General features: G+C 40.3%; 1 protein-coding gene across 1 annotated transcript in view; it reads right to left on the minus strand.

Moving 5' to 3' along the window:
- The window catches only part of LOC102847977 (methylglutaconyl-CoA hydratase, mitochondrial-like), a 200619-nt gene that overhangs the window by 19616 nt on the left and 155367 nt on the right, over nucleotides 1-25636 (minus strand). Inside the window, exon 7 of the mRNA XM_006901178.1 lies at nucleotides 9253-9440. Coding sequence (XP_006901240.1) covers nucleotides 9253-9440 — 188 coding nt within the window. The remainder of the gene's footprint in view (nucleotides 1-9252; nucleotides 9441-25636) is intronic.

Here is a 25636-nt window from a genome sequence, read left to right on the forward strand (position 1 = left end):
GAACAATCTCAATCTCTTCACCATCCATCCTGATGCTACCAATTGGTCCAGTGGTGAGAATCTTTGTCTTCTTGACATTGAGCCTCAGTCCATATATATGATTGGGTATTATGGTTATGACAAGAGTCCAGAATGAAGGTTGCAAAGCAGAGTGTACTGGCGGGGAGGGGACTGTATACTAATGAAGGAATTTTTCTTTTAGTTTTCAAAGAGAAGAGTAAACTACGGGGGAGGGGTGGGCAGAGAGAAAAATGTAACAATGAATGAATGGAAATCCAAAAAAAAACCCCAATGTATTTGAATTTTGTACATAAACTACTATAATAATAAAAATATTTTTAAATGCTAAAACAAAATTCTGGCACACAAACATGCTGGTGGGCTTTTAGCTAGAAACACCCAGTTCATCTGGGAAGATCCATCTGCTGACACCTACTTGGAATGAAAATAAAGGTATAAGAGCACCAAGCGTTCTATACCCATCCCTCCTCAACATGTGAAAGGCCATCACAACTTCCAGCATAAAACTAACTCACAATACACTGGCCCTCAGCATGAAGGCGAGGCCAAGTATTTCAGCATTTAAAAATTCCAGCATGCTCACATGCTTCTGGGCTGTTAGAGACCCCCAGTTCATCTGGCAAAACTCACCTACTGACCCACACTTGGGGCAAAAATAAAGGCCTAAGAGTGCTGACCATTTTATACCTGTCCTCTGGAAGATGCGAGAGGACATCACAAATTCCAGCATAAAACCAACTCACAACACACTAGCCTCAGCCTGAAAGCGAGGCCAAACATTTCAGCATTAAAAAACTCTGGTACACCCACATGCTGGTGAATTGTTAGCCTGAAACCCCGAGTTCATCTGGCAAGTCCCATTGGCTGACACTCACCTGGGAAGAAAAGAAAAACATTAGAGTGCTGAACGTTTGATACCTCTCCCTCCTCAAGATAGGAGAAGCCGTCACAACTTTCAGCATTTAACCAATCAGGACACACTAGCCCTCAGCCTAAAGGCTAGGCCAAACATTTGAGCATTTAGAAACTCTGGCACGTCCACAAGTTGGTGGACTGTTAGCCAGAGAACCCCGGTTCATCTGGAAAGTCCCATCTGCTGACACCCACTTGGGACAAAAAGAAAAGCATAAGAGTGCAGAAAGTTCCATAACTGTCCCTCTTCCAAGATGAAAGAAGCCATCACAACTTCCAGCATAAAACCAATTCACAACACACTCAGCCTGAAGGTGAGGCCTAGCACTTCAGTATTTAAAAACTTTGGCATGCCCACATGCTGTTGGACTGTTAGCCAGAGACCCCCATTTCATCTGGCAAGTCCCATCTTCTGACACCCAGTTGGGATGAATGAAAGGCAAATGAGAGCCGAGCGCTCTATACCTGTCCCTCTTCAAGATGGGAGAGACCATCACAACATTCAGCTTAAAACCAATTCACAACAAACTAGCTCTCAACCTAAAGGGGGGGGGCAAACATTTTAGCATTAAAAAATTCCAGCTCACCCACATGCTGGTGGACAGTTAGCCAGAGACCCTCAGTTCATCTGGCAAGTCCCATCCTCTGACACCCACCTGGAACATAAAGAAAGGCATAAGTGCTCTAACTTTCCATACCTGTCCCTCCTCAAGATGAGAGGCTGGAGAACCCCAGTTCATCTGGCAAGTCCAATATGCTGACACCCATTTGGGACAAAAAGAAAGGCATAAGAGCTCTAAAAGTTACATACCTATCCCTTTTCAAGATTCAAGAGACTATCACAACTTCCAGCATAAAACCAATTCACAACTGTTATCCAGAGACCCACAGTTAATCTGACAAGTCCCACTTGCTGACACCCATATGGGACAAGAAGAAAGGCATGAGAGCGCAGAAAGTTACATACCTGTCTCTCCTCAAGATGTGAGAGACCATCACAACTACCAGCATAAAAGTGACTCACAAAACACTAGTCCTCAGCTTGAAGGTGAGGCCAAGCATTTCAGCATCCGAACACTAAGCCAGTTCATCTGGAAAGTCCCATCTGCTGACACCCATTTGGGACAAAAAGAAAGGCATAAGAGCGCCAAGTGTTTCAAACCTGTAACTTCTAAAGATGCGACAGACCATCATAACTTCCAAAATAAAAGTGATTCACAACACACTAGTCCTCAGCCTGAAGGTGAGGCCTAGCATTTCAGTATTTAAAAACTTCGGCATGCTCACATGCTGTTGGACTGTTAGCCAGAAACCCGCAATTCATCTGGCAAGTCCCAACTGCTGACACCCAGTTGGGAAAAGAAAGGCAAAAGAGCGCCTAGTGTTCTATACCTGTCCCTCTCAAGATAGGAGAAGCCAGCAAGTAAAAATACTGGCACACCCACATGCCAGTGGACTGTTAGTCAGAGACCCCTGGTTCATCTGACAAGTTCAATCTGCTGACAATCATTTCGGAAAAAAAGGCATAAGAGTGCTGAATGTTCCATACCTGTCCCGCCTCAAGATGGGAGAGGTCATCACAACTTCCAGCATAAAACTGATTCACAACACACTAACCATAGCCTGAAAGCGAGGCCAAGCAAGTCAGCAATTAAAAATTCCAGCACGCTCACATGCTGGTGGACTGTTAGCCAGAGACCTCCAGTTTATCTGGCCAAGTCCCATCTGCTGTCACCCACCTGGGAAGAAAAGAAAGGCATGAGTGTTGAACGCTCCATACCTGTTCCTCCTCAAGATGGGAGAAGCCATCACATCTTCCAGCATAAAACTGACTCACGACACACTAGATAGACTTCAGCCTGAAGGCGAGGCCAAACATTTCAGCATTAAAAAACCCTGGCACACCCATATGCTGGTGGACTGTTAGCCAAAGTCCCCAGTTCATCTGGCAAGTCCCATCTGCTGACATTCACTTAGGGCAAAAAGAAAGGTATAAGAGCACCGAGCATTCCATACCTGTCTCTCCTCAACATGCGAGAGGCTATTACCACTCCAGCATAAAAATGACTCACAACACACTAGCCTTCAGCCTAAAGGTGAGGCCAAGCATTTCAGCATTTAAAAATTCTGGCACACCCACATGCTAGTGGACTGTTAGCCAGAGACCCCCAGTCCATCTGGTAAGTTCCATCTGCTGACACTCACTTGGGACGAAAACAGAGGCATAAGAGTGCCGAGGGTTCCATACCTTTCCCTCCTCAAGATGCGAGAGGCCATCACAACTTCCAGCATAAAAGTGACTCACAACACACTAACCCACAGCCTCAAGTCGAGGTCACGCATTTCACCTTTAAAAATTTTTGCATGCCCACATGCTGGTGGACCGTTAGCCAGAGACCCCTGGTGCCCCAGGGAGCCCAGTACATTTGGCAAGTCCCATCTGCTGACAAATACTTAGGGCGGAAAGAAAGGTATAAGAGCATGGAGCGTTCCCTACCTGTAGCTCCTAAAGATGTATGAAGCCATTACTACTTCTAGCATAAAACCAACTGACAACACACTAGCCTTCAGCCAAAAGGCAAGGCCAACCATTTCAGCATTTAAAAATTCCGGCATGCCCACATACTGGTGGACCGTTAGCCAGAGACCACTGGTACATCTGCTAAGTCCCATCAGCTGGCACCCACTTGGGGCGAAAAGAAAGGCATAAGAGTGCCAAGCTTTCCAAAACTGTCCCTCCTCAAGATGTGAGAGGCCATCACAACTTTCAGCATAAAAATTACTCATAACACACTAGCCCTCAGCCTGAAGGTGAGGCCAAGAATTTCAGCATTTAAAAACTCTGGCATGTACATAGGCTGGTGGACTGTTAGTCAGAAACCCCCAGTTCATCTAGCAAGTCCCAACTGCTGACACCTACTTGGGATGAAAAGAAAGGCATAAGAGCGCCGAGGGTTCCATACCTTTCCCTCCTCAAGATGAGAGAGGACATCATAACTTCAAGCATAAAATCAACTCAAAAAACAAACTAACTCTCAGCCTGAAGGTGACGCCAAGCATTTCACCATTTAAAAATTTTGCTATGCCCATATGCTGATGGACGAAAAGAAAGGCATAAAAGCAACATAGATGTCCCACCTCAAATGGGAGAGGTCATCACAACTTCCAGTATAAAGCTTACTCACCACACACTGTTCTTGTTATTATGTGCCATCGAGTTGCCTGCAACTCATAGCAGACCTATGTACAACAGCCCTAAACTCTGCCCTATCCTATGCCAATCTCACCATCTCTGACACACCTGCTCCATTATTACCCCAGTCACTGAATCAATCCATCTCATCCAGGGTCTTCCTCTCCTGCGCTGTCCCTCCACCCTCCCAAGCATGACGTCCCTCTCCAAGGACTGATCCCTCCTTGTAACATGTCCAAAGTATGTCAGACGAAGCTTCAGAATCCTTGCCTCCAAGGAGTAGCTTGGCTTCACCTTCTCCAGGTCAAACCTGTTCATTTTCCTAGCAGGGATATTCCTGGTATATTCAATACTCTTCTCCAACACCACAGCTCAAAGGCATCAATTCTCCTTCTATCATTCCTAATCATTGTCCAGCTCTGCAACTCATAGAAAGTGATTGCAAAGACCATGGCATGTATCAGGCGCACTTTAGTCTCCAGACTGACATCTTTGCACTTCAGCACTTTAGAGAGGTCTCTAACTGCAGACTATCCCATGCAATACGTCTTTTAATTTCCTGGCTGCTGGTGCCAAGAGTGTTGACTGTGGATCCAAGCAAACCAAAACTGTGAACAGGTTTGAAGCCTGGAACATTAATGAGCGAAGACCAGATGAGTTATGGGAAGATATCAAGAATATCATCTAGGAAGAGTGAAAAAAGTCACTGCAAAGATGGAGGAAGAAGAAAAGACCAAAACGGATGTCAGAAGAGAGGAATGCTAAGAAGCCAAAGCAGAAGGAAGAAGTCAAGACATCAAGGACCTGAATGGGAGATTTCAAAAGGCTGTGTGACAAGACAAAGTAAAGTATTATAATGACATGTGCAAAGAGCTGGAGTCAGAAAATAAAAGAGGCCAAACTAGCTCAGCATTTTTTAAGCTCAAGGAACTAAAGAGGAAATTCAAGCCTTGAGTTGCAATACTTAAGGATGCTTTGGGCAGAATATTGCGTGATCCTGCAAGTATAAAAGAAGATCCAAAGAGTATACAGAGTCATTACTCCAAAAAGAATTGGCAGACACAGAAGAATTTAATGAAACAACATATGAGCAAGAGCCTATGGTGATGAGGGAAGAAGTTCAGACTGCTTTGAAAAATTGGCTAAAAATAAGGCCCCAGGAATTGATGGTATACCAACAGACACATTTCAATTAACAGATGCTGCCCTAGATTTGCTCACCAAGTCATGCCAAGAAATCTGGAGAAGAACCACTTGGCCAACTGATTGGAAGGGATCTATATTTATTCCCATTCCAAAGAAAGGTGATCCCACAGAGTCTGGAAATTATCGAACAATATCATTAATATCACAGGCAAGCAAGATTTTGATGAAGGTTATCCCAAAACAACTGGAACATCACATCAACAGAGAAATACCAGAAGTGCAGGATGGATTTAGACAGGGCTGTGGTACTAGGAATATTGTAGCTAATGTAAGATGGATCTTGGCTGAAAGCAAGGAGTACAAGAAGAATGTGTACCTTTGTTTCATTCATTATGCAAAAGCATTTGACGGTGTGGATCATAACAAACTGTGGCTAAGTCTGAGCAGAATGGGAATCCCAGAACACTTGATTGTGCTAATGCGAAACCTATACTTGGACCAGGAGGCAGTTGTCAGAACAGAGCAAGGAAACACTGCATGGTTCAAAATTTGGAAGGGTGTATGTCAGGGCTGTATCCTGCCTCCATACCTTTTCAATCTTTATGCAGAAGAAGTTATCCAGGACACTGGGCTCTATGAGGAGAAATGTGAACTCAGGATTGGAGGAAGGATCATCAACAATATGTGTAATGCAGGTGACACAACCTTGCTTACTGAAACTGAAGAGGACCTGAAGCACCTGCTGTGGACGGTCAGGGACTGCATTCTTCAGTATGGATTGGGACTCAATACCAAGAAAACAAAGATTCTCACAACACACTAGGTCAAGACAAATACCAATTCCATTCTTCAATGAGATGGAAAAGGCAATCTCTAATTTCATTTGTAATGGAAAGAGGCCCCTAATAAGCAAAGCACTCCTTCAAAAGAGAAACAAGGTAGGAGGCACCTCACTCTAATTTCAAATCCAACTTCTCTGTTGTGGTGATCAATACAGCATGGTACTGATACAATGACAGCCACATAGATCAATGGAGTAGAACTGAGAATCTAGAAATATGCCCATCCACTTACGGTCAACTGATTTTTGACAAGGAGATGAAATCAGTTAAGTGGGGAAACAATAGCCTTTTTAACAAATGTTGCTGGTAAAGTTGGAAAACTACTTATAGAAAACTCAAGCAAGATCCATACCTCACTCTCCATACAAAAAAAAACCAACTCAAAGTGGATCATGGACCTAGGACTAAAACCAAGGACTATAAATTTCATTAAAGAAAAGCTTGGAAGAACTCTAGAAGTCCTAATCCACAACATAAACAGTTTTCCAAGTATCGTGAAAAATCTACAACCAGGAGAGGAAAAAATAGATGAATGGGACCTTCTAAGAATCAAATCCCTATGTACATCTAAAAAGTTCTCCAACAGGGTAAAAAGGGAAGCCACAGACTGGGAAAAAATATTTGGTAATGACATGTCAGACAAGGGACTTACATCTAGAATTGCTAAAATACTCGAGCACCACAACAAGATAAAGTAAATAACCCAATTGAAAAATGGGCATAGGATATGAACAGATGCTTTACTAAAGAAGACATTTAGATAGCCAACAAACACATTAAGAAATGTTTAAAATCCCTAGCTCTTAGAGAGACACAATTCAAAACAACTATGAAATATCATCTGATCCCACTACAACCACTTGTCCAACTGACTGGAAGAGATCTATATTTGTTCCCATTCCAAAGAAAGGTGACCCAACAGAGTGTGGAAACTATAGAACTATATCATTGATTTCACATGCAAGCAAGATTCTGCTGAAGATTATCCAAAAACGACTGGAACAGCACATCAGCAGAGAACTGCCAGAAGTCCAGGCTGGGTTTAGAAGGGGTCATGGTACTAGGGATACTGTAGCTGATGTTAGATGGATCTTGGCTGAAAATAGAGTACCGTAGGAATGTGTATCTGTGCTTCATTGATTATGCAAAGGCGTTTGACTGTGTGGATGATAACAAACTGTGGCTGACTGAGAAGAATGGAAATACCAGAACACTTGATCGTGCTAATGCGAAACCTATATTTGGACCAAGAGGCAGTTGTCAGAACAGAGCAAGGAAACACTGCATGGTTCAAAATTGGGAGGGGCGTACATCAGGGATGTGTCCTTTCTCCATACCTTTTCAACCTGTATGCAGAACAGATCATCCGGGAGGCTGGGCTCTGTGAGGAGAAGTGTGGCATCAGGATTGGTGGAAGATCTATCAACAATCTGCGTTACACAGATGACACAACCCTGCTTGCTGAAACTGAGGAGAACCTGAAGCGCTTGCTGCAGAGGGTCAAAGACTGCAGCCTTCATTATGGATTGAGGCTCAATGTCAAGAAGACAAAGATTCTCACCACTGGACTAACTGGCAGCATCAGGATGGGTGGTGAAGAGATCGCTATTCTTAACAACTTTAGTCTGCGTGGCTCCACAATCAACACTCTTGGCACCAGCAGCCAGGAAATTAAAAGACGTATTGCAATGGGAAAGTCTGCTGTTAGGGATCTCTCTAATGTACTGAAGAGCAATGGTGTTTCTCTGGAGCCTAAGGTACGTCTGATACAGGCCTTGGTCTTTGCAGTCACTTGTTATGCATCAGAGAGTTGGATAATCACTAGGAAAGATATTAGGAGAATTGATGCCTTTAAGCTTTAGTGTTGGAGAAGAGTACTGAGGTTACCATGGACTGCTAAGAAAACAAACAGATTCAGCCTGGAGAGGGTCAAACTGGGCTGCTCCTTGGAGGCAAGGATTCTGCGGCTTCATCTGATATACTATTGTCATGTTGTAAGCAGAGACCAGTCCTTGGAGAAGGACATCATGCTTGGGAAGGTGGAGGGCAGGTGCATGAGGGGAAGGCCCTCTAGGAGGTAGATTGATTCGGTGACTGGGGTAATTGGGATGGGTGTGTCAGGGACAGTGAGATTGGCACAGGACAGAGCAGAGTTTAGGGCTGTTGTATATAGGGTGGCTATGAGTCACAAGCGATTCGACAGCACATAACAATAACAACAACAACAACAACTAACAATACCAAAGATCAGCACAGCAGCAAACAAGAAATCCTGGCAAGGCTGTGGAGAAATTGGAACACTGATTCACTGCTGGTGGGAGTGTAAAATGGTATAACCACTACTGGAGAGTGGAAGCAGATGGGTGAGGAGGTGTGGGGGTGGAGATTAATCATGAGGTCATACTACATACATAATATTTGATGGGTGGGGTAGCATGAGGTAAATGAGAAGGATCTGGTGTAAAAATCAATGTATTTTAATTTTTGAAATAAACTAGTATTTAAAAAACAGAGATTTTTACCACTGGGCCAACTGGCAGCATCATGATAGACAGTGCACCTGATCCAGGCCATTGTCTTTGCAATTACTTGCTTGCTATGCATCAGAAAGCTGGACAATGACCAGGGATGACAGTATGAGAATTGATGCCTTTGACCAATGGTGCTGGAGAAGAATATTCAATATATCACGGACTGCTAGAAAAACAAACAAATTTGTTCTAGCGAGGGTGAGACCAGGCTGTTCCTTGAAGGTAAAGGATTCTGAAGCTTCATCTGAGAAACTCTGAATACGTTGCAAGAAGGGACCAGTCCTTGGAGATGTACGTCATGCTTGGGATGGTAGAGAAACAACACAAGAGAGGAAGGCCCTTGATGAAATGGATTTACTCAGTGATTTGGTAATTGGGGTAGATTTGTCAGAGAAAATAAGATTGGCACAGGATAGAGCAGGGTTTAGGGCTGTTGTACACAGGGTCGCTAAGAGGTGACTAGACGGCACTTAACAACAACATATATTCCTTTACCTTTGATGTAAGCCAGAGAGACATCAGATATGTGAGACACCTTGTTCTGTTAGTTTGTTTTTGATAGGTGAGGTTTGGGGGGTGGGTGGAAAGGAAAGATGAATAGAAATACCTGTGGCAAAAATTCTTTTGCTAGGTCCAAGGCCTTTTTGTAGGCAGCATCTCCTTCTTTGTTCTGTTCTAGAACATGGCTAATTAAGCCTATTGCTTTGGCTTCTTGGCCATCTAACACACGCGCAGAAAAGATGAGTTCTTTAGCCAGAGACATTCCAATAGCGCGTGGTAATCTCTGTGTCCCACCTGCAGAATGGATAAAAGAGAAAAATCCATGTGATGATATGATTTCTAACTAGTTTTAACATCTCAGTGCTTGATTCCTTTATTTAGAAAAACAATCCAAGGCCAGAAGCTTGTCTAAATCAGTAAGTGTAAAACTACTTTGAATAAAATCTAGGCTTGTAATTAAATCCAGTAAAATTAATATGATCAAAAGCACTTGAGAGTCATTGAGCGTATTGGTTTATTCCTGAATTAATATGTTACTATTCATCTATTTGGTATCAGGATTGGAGGAAAACTCATCAGTATGTTACGCAAATGGCAGAACCTGAATTTGATGAAGTGCTTGAAGATGATCAAACACTGCAGTCTTCAATAAGGACTGCATCTCAATATCAAGAAAAGACAAATTCTCAATAGTGGACTGTTGGGCAACATCATAAATGGAGAGAGGAATGAAAATGTCAATAAGTTCATCTTAATTGTAACTAAAATCAATACACTTAGTATCAGCAGTCTAAAAATTAGAATATATTTTGCACTGAAAAAGCCTGTAGTCAAGGACCTCTCCAAATATTAAATAGTAATGTTGTCAGTTTGAGGACTAAGGTGTTCCTGATTCCAGCAATATTCTTTTTGTTTGTTTGTTAGTTTTGATCTGTATTTTTTCTTTCTTTTTAAAATTCTTTAAATCTTATTTTATACAGGTTCCCTTATAAAGTTTGTATATATTGTTTTTCACATGGTATCTTATCCCTTTCCTTTACCCACTCCTCCCTCTATCCATTAAATTGTGCAACCCTATGTTTAAGCACTCCCTTGCCCCTGGCCCATTATCACCCCTCTGCTCCCCACTCCCCATCTTGGATCCCTGTACTTGTTCTACAATAATGGTCTTTTATAGTATTTGTCTTCTGGTCTTTTACAGTATTAGTTTGCTTAGAATAATACTTTCCAGTCCCTCCCAAGTTAGGTAATAATTTATAAAATCATTGTTCCTCCATGCTGCCTTACATACTTTCCATAGTATGAATGTATCATAATTTCTCAATCCATTCCATTGTGGTCTCAATCCATTCCATTGTCATTGGAGATCTGGGCTGTTTCCAAGTTCTTGCGATGCTGAGTAACGCTGTTATAAACATTGGTGTACAAGTCTCTGTGTCTCAGTTATCATTTCCTCAGAGTATATTCCATGCAGTGGAATAGCTGGGTCATATGGAATTTCCATATTCAGCTTTCTGAGGAAGTTTCAAACTGTGGTTGTACCATTTTATAATCCTACCAACTATGTGTACGAGTTCCTATCTCACCACATCCTTTCCAACATTTCTTGATGTCCTGTTAAACTTTGCCACTGCTACTGTGGTTTTCATTGTGGTTTTGCATCTCTCTTATTGCCAGTGATTTTGATCATTTCTTCATTTGTCTGTGGGTCATCTGAATGTCCTCTCTGTGAAATTCTTTCCATGTGTCTTACCATTTTCTAATTGGATTATTCTGGAGGCCCAGGAGTATTTGGTAAACTTTCGCTATGAGAATCTTGTCTGAGATGGTATAGCCAAATGTTTGTTCCCAGTCAGTAGGATTTATTTGCACTCTGTTGAAAAAAGTTTCTGAAGAGCACACAGATTTAATCTTTTGAAGGTTCCATTCCTCAGTTTTATTCTCTTCAGATTGTACATTTCTGGTTGTATTTGACAATCTCTTTATACCATAGACTAAGCCTTCAAAGCTTGATCCCAGTTTGTCTCTTACAAACTTTTTGGCGGGGCTTTATTCCCAGGTCTCTGATTCACGTTGAGTTGATTTTTGTATGGTGTGAGAGGTGATAGGTTTCTGCAGTTAGCATTCCTGTTTTGCCAGCACCATATATTGAAGAGGTTGTCATTTCTGCAGTTGATAGGTTTGATTTCCTTGAATGTAAGTTGACTGCAGATAGTTGGGTCCATTTTTGGGTTCTCAATTCTGTTCCATTGGTCTATGTGCCTGTCACTGTAACAGAACCATGCTAGTTTCCTTACTCCTGTTGTTTAGTAGGTTTTGAGGTCAAGGAGTGCTTTGCCTCCCACATCATTTTAGTTTTTCAGAAGTGTTTTGTTCATTTGGGGGTCTCTTGCTTCTCCAAATAAACTTAGTTTCCCTTTTGATCTCCTTGAAAAATGAATTTCGTATCTGGAATTGGGACTGTGTTGAACACATAGGATTGTGCTTTTGGTAGGATTGTCATTCTCACAATATTGAGTTTTCCTATCCATGAACAAGGTTTATTTCTCCATTTACTTAGGTCTTTTTTTATTGTGTCTTGCATAAATATTCTATTGTTTTCTTGCATAGGTCTTTTGTGTCTCTAGTTTCACTCCCAAGTATCTCAGTTTGTGGTCGGCTATTTATAAATGGTATAGCTTTCTTGACTTCTTTCTCTTGAGTTCTCTTTGTTACTATGGAGGAATCCACTGATTTTTGGATACTGATCTTGTATCTATCCTGCCACCTTACTAAAATTGATCTACTAGTTTTAATAGTTTGTTATTTTTTTTATTAAATTTTATACTGGTTTACTTACAAAGTTTGTATACATGGTATTTCACACTAACCTTTCCCCTTTCCTTTATCCATGCCTCCCTCCACCCATAAAATTGTTGACCATATAATTAAGTCACCAACCCCACCCCATGCTCATTCCTCTACTCCCCTGGCCCCTCCTTGGATTCTCGTACTTGTTCTACAATAATGGTCTTACAGAGTATTTGTCTCAGTGGTCTTTTAAATAACTTGCTATGCATCCTACTGAAGAGTATCCAAAAACGACTGGAACAGCACATCAGCAGAGAACTGCCAGAAGTCCAGGCTGGGTTTAGAAGGAGTTGTGGTACTAGGGATATTGTAGCTGATGTTAGATAGATCTTAGCTGAAAGCAGAGAATACCAGAAGAATGTCTATCTGTGTTTCATTGATTATGCAAAGGCTTTTGACTGCATGGATCATAACAAACTGTGGCTGACTCTGAGAAAAATGGAAATCCCAGAACATTTAATCATGCTAATGCGAAACCTATACTTGGACCAAGAGGCAGTCATCAGAACAGAGCAGGGCAACACTGAATGTTTCAAAATTGGGAAGGGTGTGCACCAGGGATGTGTAATATCTCCATACCTTTTAAACCTGTATGCAAAGCAGATTATCTGAGAGGCTGGGCTCTATGAGGAGACGCGTGGCGTTAGGATTGGTGGAAGATCTATCAACAATCTGTGTTACGCCGATGACACAACCTTGCTCGCTGAAACTAAGGAGGACCTCATGCACTTACTGCAGAGGGTCAAGGACTGCAGCCTTCAGTATGGACTGAGGCTCAATGTCAAGAAGACAAAGATTCTCACCACTGGACCAATTGGTAGTGACAGGATGGATGGCGAAGAGATTGAGATTGTTCACAGCTTCAGTTTGCTCGGCTCCACAGTCGACACTCTTGGCACCAGCAGCCAGGAAATCAAAAAACGTATTGCAATGGGAAAGTCTGCTGTTAGGGACCTTTCTAAAGTACTCAAGAGCAACGGTGTCTCTTTGGAGACAAAGGTGCGCCTGATACAGGCCATGGTCTTTGCAATCACTTGTTATGCATCAGAGAGCTGGACAATGACTAGGGAGGACAGAAGGAGAATTGACGCCTTTGAGCTGTGGTGCTGGAGAAGAGTACTGAATGTACCATGGACTGCCAAGAAAACAAACAGTTTCATCCTAGAGAGGGTTAAACCAGGCTGCTCCTTGGAGGCAAAGATTCTGGGGCTTCGTCTGACATACTTTGGACATGTTGCAAAGAGAGACAGGTCTTTGGAGAGGGACATCATGCTGGGTGGAGTAGAGGGACAGTGGTACAGGAGGGGAAGACCCTCTATGAGGTGGATTGATTCAGGGACTGGGGTAATTGGGATGGGTGTGTCAAAGGCAATGTGATTGGCACAAGATAAAGCAGGGTTTAGGGCCGTTGTACATAGGGTCACTATGAGTCGCAAAGGACTGGGCGGCACATAACAACAACAACAACAGCAACGCATCTGAGAGCTTGACAATGAATAAGGATGACAGAAGAATTGATGCCTTTGAATTGTGGTGTTGGGGAAGATTGAAACTGTCAAGAAGTTCATTTTACTTGGATTCCAAATCAATACACTTACTTAGTACCAACAATCAGGAGATTGGAGATGTATTTCACTGGAAAAGTCTGCAGTTAGAGACCTCTTCAAATTATTGAAGAGCAATAATGCCAGTTTGAGGACTAAGGTGCACCTGATTCAGGCCACAGTCTTTTTAATAACTTGTTATACATCTCAGAGCTGGGCAATGAATAAGGGTGACCAAAGAAGAATGGATGCTTTTGAACAACAGTTTTGGAGAAGAGTGCTGAATATCCCATGGACTGCCAAAAGAACAGATATGCCTTGGAGAATGTGCAGCCAATGTGCTCCTTGGAGGCAAAGATGATACATAGCTTTGTCTCACTTACTTTGGGCATGTTGCTAATAGAGGTTATACTTTGGCAAGGGAAATCTTGTTTAGAAAGTTGTAGGGTCAGCAAAAAAAAGGAAGACTCTCAACAAAACAGATTGACACAGTGACTGCAGCAATGCGCTTGAGTGTGACAGAGATTGTAAGGATGGTACTGATCAGTTCATAGGGTTTCTATGATTCATACTTAACTCCATGGCACCTAACAAAATGTTAGTAACCACTCACCTAGACCCACAGCTGCAAAGTCAGTTCTGACTCACAATGATCTTTCATCTAAGGGTTGCTAAGGTTTCACATCTTTTCAAGAGTGTGAACAATGTATTTGAATTTTGTAAATAAACGAATATAATAAAAACAAGAGTATAGACTGTTCATCTTTTCCCCACATAGCAATCTTTAGAACAAAAAATAAGAACCATGCCCTATCCTGTGCCATCATCACAATTTATGTCATGCTCAAGTTCTCTGTAACAGTTGTTGTGCCACTCCATTTTCTTTCCTCTCTTTCTCTGACCCTCCACCCTTCCCAGCACTATATCATTTTTTAAGAACTGGTCTCTCCTGACAACATGACCAAAGTATGTGAGATGAAGTTTCACCATCCCTGCTTCCAAGGAGCAATCCAGTTGTACTTTCTTCAAGAAATATCTGGATTTTTATCTCAGAGGTGAGCAGTTCAAATCCACCAGATGCTCTGTTGGAGAAGGAGGGACAATCTCTTCCTGTGCCAGTCAGATCTGATTTGATGGTACACACACACAAGATACTAAAAATAAATTAAAAAAAAAAGAATATCTGGTTTTTCCTCTGACAATCAATGAGATAATCAGCACTCTTCTTCAAAACCACAATTCAAAGGCATTGAGTCTTCTCTGTCATCCTTATTTATTGCCCAACTTTCAGATTCACAGGAAGCAACTTAAAATTCCATGGTTTGGATAAGACACACTTAGTCTTTTTAACTTTCTTTGGAAAGGTCCTTGATAGCAGATGCTCCCAATGCAACTTCCCCTGCCTCCCCCTTGCTTGACTGCTGCTTGAGTGCTGACTAGATTTAATGAAAATGAAATATTTACAACTTCCATCTTTTCTCCATCTATCATGATGTTTCATACTGGTCTGATGGTGAGGATTTTCTAGTCATGATATTAAGATACAATCCACATTGAAGTCTGTAGTGTTTGGCATTTTTTTTTTATCTTTGTCAAAAAGTGCTTCAAGTATACTTCACTTTCTACAAGCAAGGCTGTGTCATATGCATAACATAGGTTGTTGATGAGTTTTCCTCTAATCTTGATGCCACATTCTTCTTCTTATAGTACAATTACCTTAAGTATTTGCTCAACTTAACCAAATGGGTATGGAAGAAGGATACAACTCTGACATGCATCTTTCCAGGATGCAGAGTTATCTTAAATTTGTCATTTTTCTGTAAATTTAGATAAACTGTTTGACTATGCAAAGGTAAGTCACTGTGAGGATTATAACAAATTACAGATAACACTGAGAAGAATTAGAATTCCCAGAACACTGAATCATGCTCACAGGCAACATGTACACAGACCAAGAAGTAGTAGTCTAAACAGAAGAAGGGTTTTTTTTAAAAAAAAAAGTATGAATAAAGGCTGTATCCTTTCTTCATGTTGTTATGTGCCATTGAGTCACCTGCAACTAACTCACAGCAACCCTACATATAGCCTGTCTTACTCCGAGCCAGTCTCAGGATAGGTTAGGATAAACCTAACCCCTATTATTCCAAATACTGCATTAATTGATCTCATCTGGGGTCTTCCTCTCCTACCTTGTCCCTCCATCTTTCCAAGCATGATGTCCTTTGCCAAGGACTTGTCCTTCCTGACTACACGCCAAAAGTATGTGAGACGGAATCTCAAAATTCTTATCTCCTAGGAGCAGTCTGGTTTTACCCTCTACAGGACAGACATGTTAGTTATCTTGTTAGTCGAGGGTATATTAAATCTTCTTCTCCGGCACTGCACCACTCAAATGCATTGATTCTTCTATCATCCTTTGTCAATTAGTACAACTTTCTGATGCATAGCAAGTAATTGCAAAGACTACTGCTTGGATCAAATGCATCTTAACCTCTAGAGTGATATCCTTGCTCTTCAGCACTCTGACAGCAGATTTTCCCAGTGCACTCTGTCTTTTGATTTCCTGACTGCTGGTGCCATCAGTATTGACCGTTGAATCAAGCAAACTGAAATTGTTAACAACATCAACCTCTTCTCCATCTATCATGGTGCTGTCAATTTATCTAGTGGTGAAAATCTTTGTTTTTTGAATGTTAAACTTCCAGTCATATTTACTTGACTGCAAATACCTCAAGCTCTCCTTAGTTTCAGCAAATGAGGTTGTCTCGTCTGCATAACACAGGTTGTTGATAAGTCTTCCGCCAACCCTAATGTCACATTTTTCCTCATAAATTCCAGCCTCTTGAATGATCTGCTCCACATATAAACTGAAAAGATATGGAGACAGGATGCATCCCTGACATAGACCTTTTCTGATTTTGAACCATGCAGTGTTTCCTTGCTCTGTTGTGATGACTACCTCCTGGTAAAATTATAGGTTTTGCATGAGTATAATTAAGTGTTCTGGGAATCTCATTATTCTCCAGGTTAGCCACCATTTGTTGTGATCAACACAGTCAAATGTCTTTGCATAGTCAACGAAACACAGATTTCTCTGGTACTGCTCTCATCTAACATTGGCTATAATGTCCCTAATGCCATAGCCTCTTCTAAACCCAGCCCACATATCTGGCAGTTCTCTGTCAATAGCTTTTGGACAATGTTTAGTAGGCTCTTGCTTGTGTGTGATATTAGTGATACTGTCTGATAATTTCCACACTCTGACTGATCCCCCTTTTTTGGAATGGGAATAAATATGGATCTCTTCCAGTCAGTTGACAAGGTAGCTGTCTTCCAGATTTCTTGGCACAATAATGTGCATGTCAAGGGCTGCATCTGTTTGCTGAAATATGTCAACTGGTATTCCACCAATTCCTGGGACTTTGTTTGGTTGGGGTCCTCCCCCTGCCCCAGTTTCTACAGGGCAATTTGAACTTAGTGTTAAGGAAGTGTGCTGCCAATGCAAAGGTACGTAGTTCAAATCTGGAAGCTGCTCCATAGGAGAAAGATGGTCAAGCAACCCCTCTGTGATTTACTGCCTCTGAAAACCTGCTGGACAGTCAGCTATGGGTCAGTTCTGACTTGAAGGTACACAAAACCAACAACAAATAACTAAAAATACTGAATAAAGGTTCTTTTCAGTTTAAGTACAACCACTTGTATTAGAAGGTTTGAAGCCCTTATTGCACAAGATCAAATACTACAGCCTTCAATCTTATATCAACAGCAATAAAACAAAAACCTTCACTTCTGAACAAGTAGGGAACATCATTACAGGTGAATAAAAAACTGAAATTGTCAATGATTTCATTTAACTTTGATTCACAATCAAAATCCATGGTATTATAGTCAAGAAAACAAAATATGTGTTGTACTGGAGACATCTGCTGTCAAGGACTGATACAATGTTCTGAAGAGCAAGTGTAATAATTTAAAGACTAAGGTATACCTGATCCAAGATATGGTGTTTTCAATTGCTCCATTGGCATGAAAGTTGGACCATGAAAAAGGAAAACTGGAGAATCGATGTTTGAACTGTGCAGTTGGAAAACAGTATTGAACATACTATGAACTTTCAAAAGAATGAACAAATCTGTCTTGAAGGAATTGCAACCAAGGTGTTCCTTAAAGCCAAAGATGGTGAAACGTCATTTGAGTTATTTTATGAATATTTTCTGGAGGAACTGTTATTGTTGTAGTGTATCACGAAGTTGGAACTGACCCACTCTGGACCCTCTGGCGGGTTTTTAGAGGCAGTTAATTGCACAGAAGACTGCCCATCCTTCTCCAGCAGAGCTGCTGGTGGCCTTGAACCACTACCTTTGGGATTGCAATGGAGCTTCTTGTCACTATGCTACTAAAGCTATTTTCTGGAGGAACTAGTCCTTGGAAACAAGTCCTGGGAAAGGTCGAGGGCCAGCAAAAGAAAGGAAGACTCAACAAGATGGACTGACATGGTGACTACCACAATAGGCTTGAGCACGACAAAGATCATGAGGATTTAAAAAAAAAAGGTTCAGTTCTACTATTCATAAGGGAACTCTGGTGGCCCAGAGATAAGAAATTGTGCTGCAATCCCAATGGCACAAGGTTCAAATCTACCAGCTGCTCTGCAGGACAAGGATGGCCAATCTCCTCCTGTGTGATTAACTGTCACTGTAAACCCACTGGAGGGTCGGCTATGGCTCAGTTCTGACTCAATGGTAGACAACAAACACAACATTTTTCATAGGGTTGATACGAGTAAACTTGATAACACCTAATAACCACCACCACTCTTAGGTGCCCAGATCTACTCTATCCTGAGCTCTAGATCTGCCTAAAACTAAAGAGACGATAGTAGTTAGTTTACAGTTTAAGATAAAGTCAGTATAGTTTTATAGCAAACTATGTCTGTTGGATAGTTAAAGAAATCATTTGCTAACCAAAAGGTTGGCTACCGAAAAATTGAAGACAAACACCACTCTGTGGAAGATAAGATAATTTGCTTAGTACAAGATTTAAAGCCTAAGAAACCAAATAGGGACATTCTACACACTCTGTCCTGTAGGGTTGTCTGCTATGGGAATAAACTGAATGGCAGTGGATTTGGTTTGGTTAGCTATGAATACACTGGAATGTTGAGTAGACCATAGAGTTAACGGGCTCAGTTGCTAACTGGAAGGATTTGAGCCCAACCTCAAAAGAAAGGCCTGATGACCGACTCTCATAAAAGATTGTATCTGAGAACTTACAAAGCACAGTTCTACTGACATACATTTTATTGTTGTTATTTGGTGCCAGGGAGTTGACTATGACTTATTGCGACCTCCTGAACCTTGCCCTATCTACTGCCATCCTTATATTCTCTGATATACTTGAGCCCGTTATTACAGTCTTGATATCAACTCTCACTGAGGGTCTTCCCCTCTTTTGCTGACTGTTCACCTTTTCAATCCTGATGTCCTTTCTCAAGGACCAGTTCTTCCTAACATGTCCATGTAACATGTTAGTGGAATTGTAAAATGGTATATTTAGTGAGCAAATGGGGGAGGGGGTGTAAAAGAACAAGAATGATCCAATGAGGAAGACTTGAAAAGACTGGGTAATAACAGGCACATATTAATAGTAATTCATTTTCTAAAACAGAGTGCATATGAATGTATGAAATACAATGTGAATGAAAGATTGTGTGAAACACAAAATACATGGAAGAAACATAATGTACAAAAATTGTGAATGCAATCCAATACAAAATAATCTTTAAAAGTACAATAATAGGCTTTATAGGATTTGAGATCATGAATGTGTATGTGGTTGGATATTGTATAGTTGGTATGCGGCACATAAAATGAATTTATCTACAAAGGAGCAATTCTCAGATAGCAAACAAAGGCCTCTAAAACCATTTGTTTAAAAATCAAAATCATATTTCTGAATGAATGACTTATGAAAAAGAAAAAAAACAAATATAATAATGCTTCCATGTAAAATTTACTTACATATTTATAAAAATCCCCCTTAAGTTTAAGTAGGCTGGTTATAGTTTAGAGACAGGAGCTAGGTTATTTGGACCAGACAGCTGTGTCATGGAAAACAATTTAAAAATATTGAATTTAAGGATTTAAAAAGAAGAAAAATGTTAAACAGCACTAATGTTCCAAAAGGACAGTAAGGATCACCCATGTTACTTTGAGGATGGAATTAATGACTCATAAAGGTAAGCAGAATGTGGGAGCAATACAGGTGTCAAAGCTTCTGGCAGCTTAAAAATACAACACCTCGGGGAGCCTCAATGTGGCTGGTCACTGCCTAAATAGATGGTATGTGGCACATGATATTAATTTATCTCAACCATCCCAAGTCCCAAGGACACAGAATGTAACCAGAAGCCACAGCACAGAGGCAAGCAGTGTGAGGTGATAGGACACCATCCACCATTAATTTGTGACATCAAAGGGTTATATATTTATTCTAAGGAAAAGAGTAAATCAGATCTCCATATTCATAACCAGAAAGAGGTATAGAAAAGACTGATTTGTTACTGTATAACACGAATGGGAGGGGAAAGAAAGAGAGCAAAATTGAACTGCCCTAAGTAGTTCCACATACCACTTCTGTGTAGTTTGTGTACTCAAGAGACCCTCAAGTGCTGAAATTTTCTTGAGAAGTTCCAACAAGTATTGCTCTCAAGCAAATGAAACAAATGCAAAAGCTCTCTGGAGAAAGACATATTTATTCTAGACCAGTGAAATCCTATGTATAGTTTTCCAAGTTACCAGAAAGCATTCAGAGATAATTAGATAAACACGGAAAAATTAACAGGCACTTGTATAATCAATCAATCAATCAAGTAAAAAGATCTAGCCAGGCTTTAGAAAATGAATGACAAGACAAAAATTTTAAAGCAACTATTTTTTTTTTTTTAGTAACTGTGTTTAAATAAATGACAAATTTGAAGAAATCGGCACTAAATAAAAAACCAGAAATATGGTGGTAGGTTTTAAAAGAATTCAACTAGAATTTCCATAAAGGAAAACTGAAATAACGGAAAGAAAACTTGACAAATGTATCTGACAGCAGACTGAACATAAGTTAACTTCTGGGAGATACAACTGAAGAATTGTATGCTTCAAAAAAATTAGTCTGAGACACAGAGATTTGTACGTCAATGCTCATAGCAGTGTTATTCACTGACACAAGAACATGGAAACAGCCCAAATGTCCAACTACAACTGAATGGATTAATAATAAACTGTGGTACATTCACACAATGGAATACTACATGCTCAGGAGTAAGGATTCTGAAAAACAGTACATAATTTGGGAGAGACTGGAAAGCATTATGCTGAATGAACTAATGCAGTCTCATAAGGACAAATACTCCATAAGACCATTATTATAAAAAGAATAGCTGGGAAAACATGTATGGGGACTCAAGGGGGGAAGTGGTGGGAGAAGAGGTGTGAGGATGGGTAGGAATGAAATCACAAGGCTGCACAATTTGGTGGGTGGAGGGCAGGGGTGAAAGAAATGAGACAGATCCAGTGGGGATCTGAAAAACACAAGGTAATGGTTCAATGATGATTAATTTTATAAAGCATAATTAATTCATGGGCATGACTGCCTGAAACACAATGCGAATGAAGAATAGTGTGAAACACAATGTATACAAACTTTGTATAAAGAAAAACTATAAAAATATAGAGAAAAGTCATACAAAGAAAAGATGAGTAATACAAAATCCATATATTGATAGTCAACCTTTAAGAAGCCTAGGACAAAATTTAAAAAAGGAAAAAAATGATATTACCTTCAAAGGAAAAATAGTTATAATGAGTTGACTTTTCTGTAGCAAGTTGCTGTTGTGTACTACTGAGTTAGAATCTCCTCATAGCTGAACCTCCAGTGGGTTTTCAGAGGTAGTAAACTGCACAGGAGGAGAGTGCCCATATTTATCCTGCAGAGAAGCTAGTGGATTCAAATTGCATACCTCTCTGTAATTTCTTAGCGGCAATTTCTTACCACTAAGCCACCAGAATGCCCACCTGTAGCAATACTGGAAGACAAAAGAGAATAGAGTACCTTCACATTGGTGAAATAAAATAAACATCAGCCTAGGGGTCCACACTCAAAGAAAATATGTTTCAAGAATGAAAACAAAAACTTATGAGATGAAAGCGAAAAGTATATTTGTTTCTTACAACACATACCATGGGTTAAATTTAAAATAGATTTAATAGTAAAAACTGAAAGTATATACAAATCCTGAGAAAGAATAGAATTTATTTCTGCAGAGAAATATGAATCTTGTCCTTTCCCATGCCACCATCACAATCTCTGATACACTCCAGTCCATTGCTATAGTCACTGTGTCAAACAACATGTCCCAAGTATGTGAGGCAAATCTTTATCATCTTTGCCTCCAACATGCACTCTGGTTACACTTTCTTCAAGACAGTACTCTTTTCTCCAACATCACAGTTCAAAGACAGCTATTCTTCTTTTTTGTTTCTGTTATTTTTATTAACCATCAGCTTTCAGATGTATAACAAGTGACTGAAAAGACCATGACCCTAATCATATGCACCAAGATTGTGCTATGGGCAAAATCTTGAAAGGTTCAGGAAGCTTTAAAAGAAGATGGAGGGGTGAGGATGTGCAGGTTGAAGAGGGATTAATCATAGAGTTGTATAATTTGAAGGAGGCGTGAGGGAAATGGAAAGGATCTGGTTTGAAAAACAACGTATTTCAATTTTGAAAATAAAATTGTTTAAAAAATAATGTAAAACAGAACATATATGAAAGATTATATGAAACAATGTAAACGAAAGACTGTATAAAACAATGTCCTTGGGGTTATAAGTCCCCTATACAAACAGAGTTCATGTCAGGGTACTACATCAAGTAGAGATTCCTACATGGCTGCAGTGCAGAGCAGAAAGGAGATCAAGGACCTTAGAAAAAGCAAAATTTTCCAGAAAGGACTTATAGTTGAGTGAGCAGCTCGTCCCATATACGGAAACATTGTACCTTGGAAACTAAATAGTAACATTAAAAAGGAAAGAACCACCAACAATATTTGCAGACACAATAGAAACTACCTAACCTAAAGTTTATCAAGAAAAACTACACATAAGTTTAAGAAAGCAGCAGGCAGCTTCAAACACTGTGAAAACAAAAATGAAGCTTTCCTCACCAAAAAAAAACCCCTCTCCAAAACACTGAAGAGCAATGATGTTAGTCTGAAGACTAAGGTACTCCTGATCCAGGTCACAGCCTTTTCAATCACTTGTTAAGTATCTGAGACCAGGAAAACAAAAAAGGATGACAGAAGAAGAAATGATGTCTTTGAATTGTGCTAGTAGAGAAGAGTACTAAATACCCCAAGGACTGCAAAAAAACCAAATATGTCACAGAAAAGTGCAACCAGAGTGTTCCCTGGAGGCAAAGATGGTGATGTTTCATCTCTCATACTCTGTGCTTATTGCCAAGAGAAGTTGTTTTTTACATAGGGAACTCATGCTTGGAAAGGGGCAGGGGCAGCAAAAGAGAGGAAGACCTGCAATGATCCAAACAGATATGACTGCCCCAATGGGCTCATGTGTGTTAGAAATGATAAGAATGGTACAGGATAGATCAGAGTTTTACTGTTAATAGGGTCTTTGAGTCATGCTTAACTTAGTGGCACCTAACAATAATGTGTTCAACTTTTTAACTAGCTTCTCTGAGAAAGAAAAAAGGTGGGTAATCTCCTGTGTGATTTATAGCCTCTAAAAATCCAATGAAGAATTTTCAGAAGGTTTCTGCTTGAAAGCAATCAACATTGTTGTTGTTGTTGTTGTTGTTATGTGCTGTTGAGTCATTTGTGACTCATAGCAACCCTATGTACAATAGACCTAAACCCTGCTCTATCCTGTGCCAATTGCATTGCCTCCAACACACTTATCCCAATTACCCCAGTCACTGAATCAATCCACCTCATAAAGGGTCGTCCCCTCCTGCTCTGTCCCTCCACCCTCCCAAGCATGATGTCCTTCTCCAAGGACTGCTCCCTCCTTACATGTCCAAAGTATGTCAGACGAAGCCACAGAAACTTTGCTTCCAAGTAGTAGGCCAGTTTAACCCTCTCCAGGATGAATCTGTTTGTTTTCTTGGCAGTCCATGGTACACTCAATACTCTTCTCCAGCACCACAGCTCAAAGGTATCAATTCTCCTTCTATCCTCCCTAGCCATTGTCCAACTTTCTGATGCATAACAAGTATTGCAAAGACCATGGCCTGTATCAGACACACCTTAGTCTCTAGAGTGACCATTGCTCTTCAGTACTTTGGAGAGGTCCCTAACAGCAGACTTTACCATCGCAATATGTCTTTTAATTTCTCGGCTACTGGTGCCAAGAGTGTTCACTGTGGAGCCAAGCAGACTAAAGTTGTTAACAATCTCAATCTCTTCACCATCTACCCTGATGCTGTCAATTGGCCCAGTGGTGAGAATCTTTGTCTTCCTGGCATTGAGCCTCAATCCATATTGGAGGCTGCAGTCCTTGACATTCTGCACCAAGCGTTTCAGGTTTTCCTCAATTTCAGCAAGCAGGGTTGTGTCATGTGCATAATGCAGATTGTTGATAGACCTCCCACCAATCCTGACACCACACCTCTCCTCATAGAGCCCAGCCTCTCGGGTAATCTGTTCTGCATACAGGTTGAAAAGGTATGGAGATACATCCCTGGTGTACACCCTACCCAATTTTGAACCATGCAGTGTTTCCTTGCTCTGTTCTGACAACTGCCTCTTGGTCCAAGTATAGGTTTCACATTAGCATGATCAGGTGTTCTGGGATTCCCATTCTTCTCAGAGTCAGCCACAGTTTGTTATGATCCACACAGTCAAACGCCTTTGTATAATCAATGAAACACAGATAGACATTCTTCTGGTATTCTCTGCTTTCAGCTAAGAGCCATCTAACATCAGCTACAATATCCCTACAATATCAACATTAGGTTCCTTAAAAAGCATAAATAATGATGTAAAAATAAAGTTTAAAGACAATTAAACTACCTTATTAAAAATGTTGTTAGATGTCATTGAGTAATTTTATGACTCAGCAACTCTATAACAGATTTAAACCTTGCCCTATTTTGCCATATCATCATCAATTTTGATATACTCAAAGACCACAGTTAAAGTCACTGTGTCAGCTCATCTTGTTAGAGGCCTTCCTTTCTTTCTTTGACCCTCCACCATTCCCAGTATGATATCCTTTTCTAAGGACTGGGTCCTTCGAACAAAAAGTTCACAGTATGTGAGATAAAGTTTCATACTTTCCTCTAAGGAACATCCTGGTTGCACTTCCTCCAAGATTGATCTATCTGTTTTGGGGGGCTTTTTTTTTTTTTGGCAGTCAAAATTCTCCTCACCACAACTAAAAATTATCTATTCTTCCTTTATCACTCTTATTAACTGATATACAAATTCAAATCTATATGCATATAAAAACAATCCACAAAAATATGTCTCAAAGCACCTTTTTACGAGCGCTTCTCCCCAAAAAGCCTGAATACACCACTTTTATAGAGGTTCTTTAGCAATAGGTAAAATGTCTTTGTTATTATACTAGAAAATGAAAAAAAAAAATCCAAAGTTATATCAGTATTTATACAAGTGGACGACCAACAACATACAACTGGATAAAAAAAGTTTTACCAATTAAATACAGACTAGTTGGCTTCTAAATGGTTACTGCTATATGTGTGCTCACTTGCAATGACAATACATATATGCAGTTGCTGTCAATCATGAATTAACTGCAATCAAAGCTTGACAGCTACCATTTACACAAGGCAATTATGGCAAATGGCAGGTAGTCTTAATATTCTACCTTCCCTCCCCTGGAATATAATCAACAAGAGATTAAGATTTTTGTATTTGATTTTTTCAAAGCTGACATTGACAAAAATAAATATTTAGTAATAGACCATTCAGTGAAAGTATAATTAATGTAAGATCCAAGGCTCAAAAGAATTTTTTTAAATTTATTTATTTTTCATTTCAATGAACATCTACAGAGATTTTGG

Source organism: Elephantulus edwardii, unplaced genomic scaffold (genome assembly GCF_000299155.1).
Source record: "Elephantulus edwardii isolate Elephantulus edwardi_28Jun2011 unplaced genomic scaffold, EleEdw1.0 scaffold00313, whole genome shotgun sequence".
Classification (NCBI taxonomy): Eukaryota; Metazoa; Chordata; class Mammalia; order Macroscelidea; family Macroscelididae; genus Elephantulus; species Elephantulus edwardii.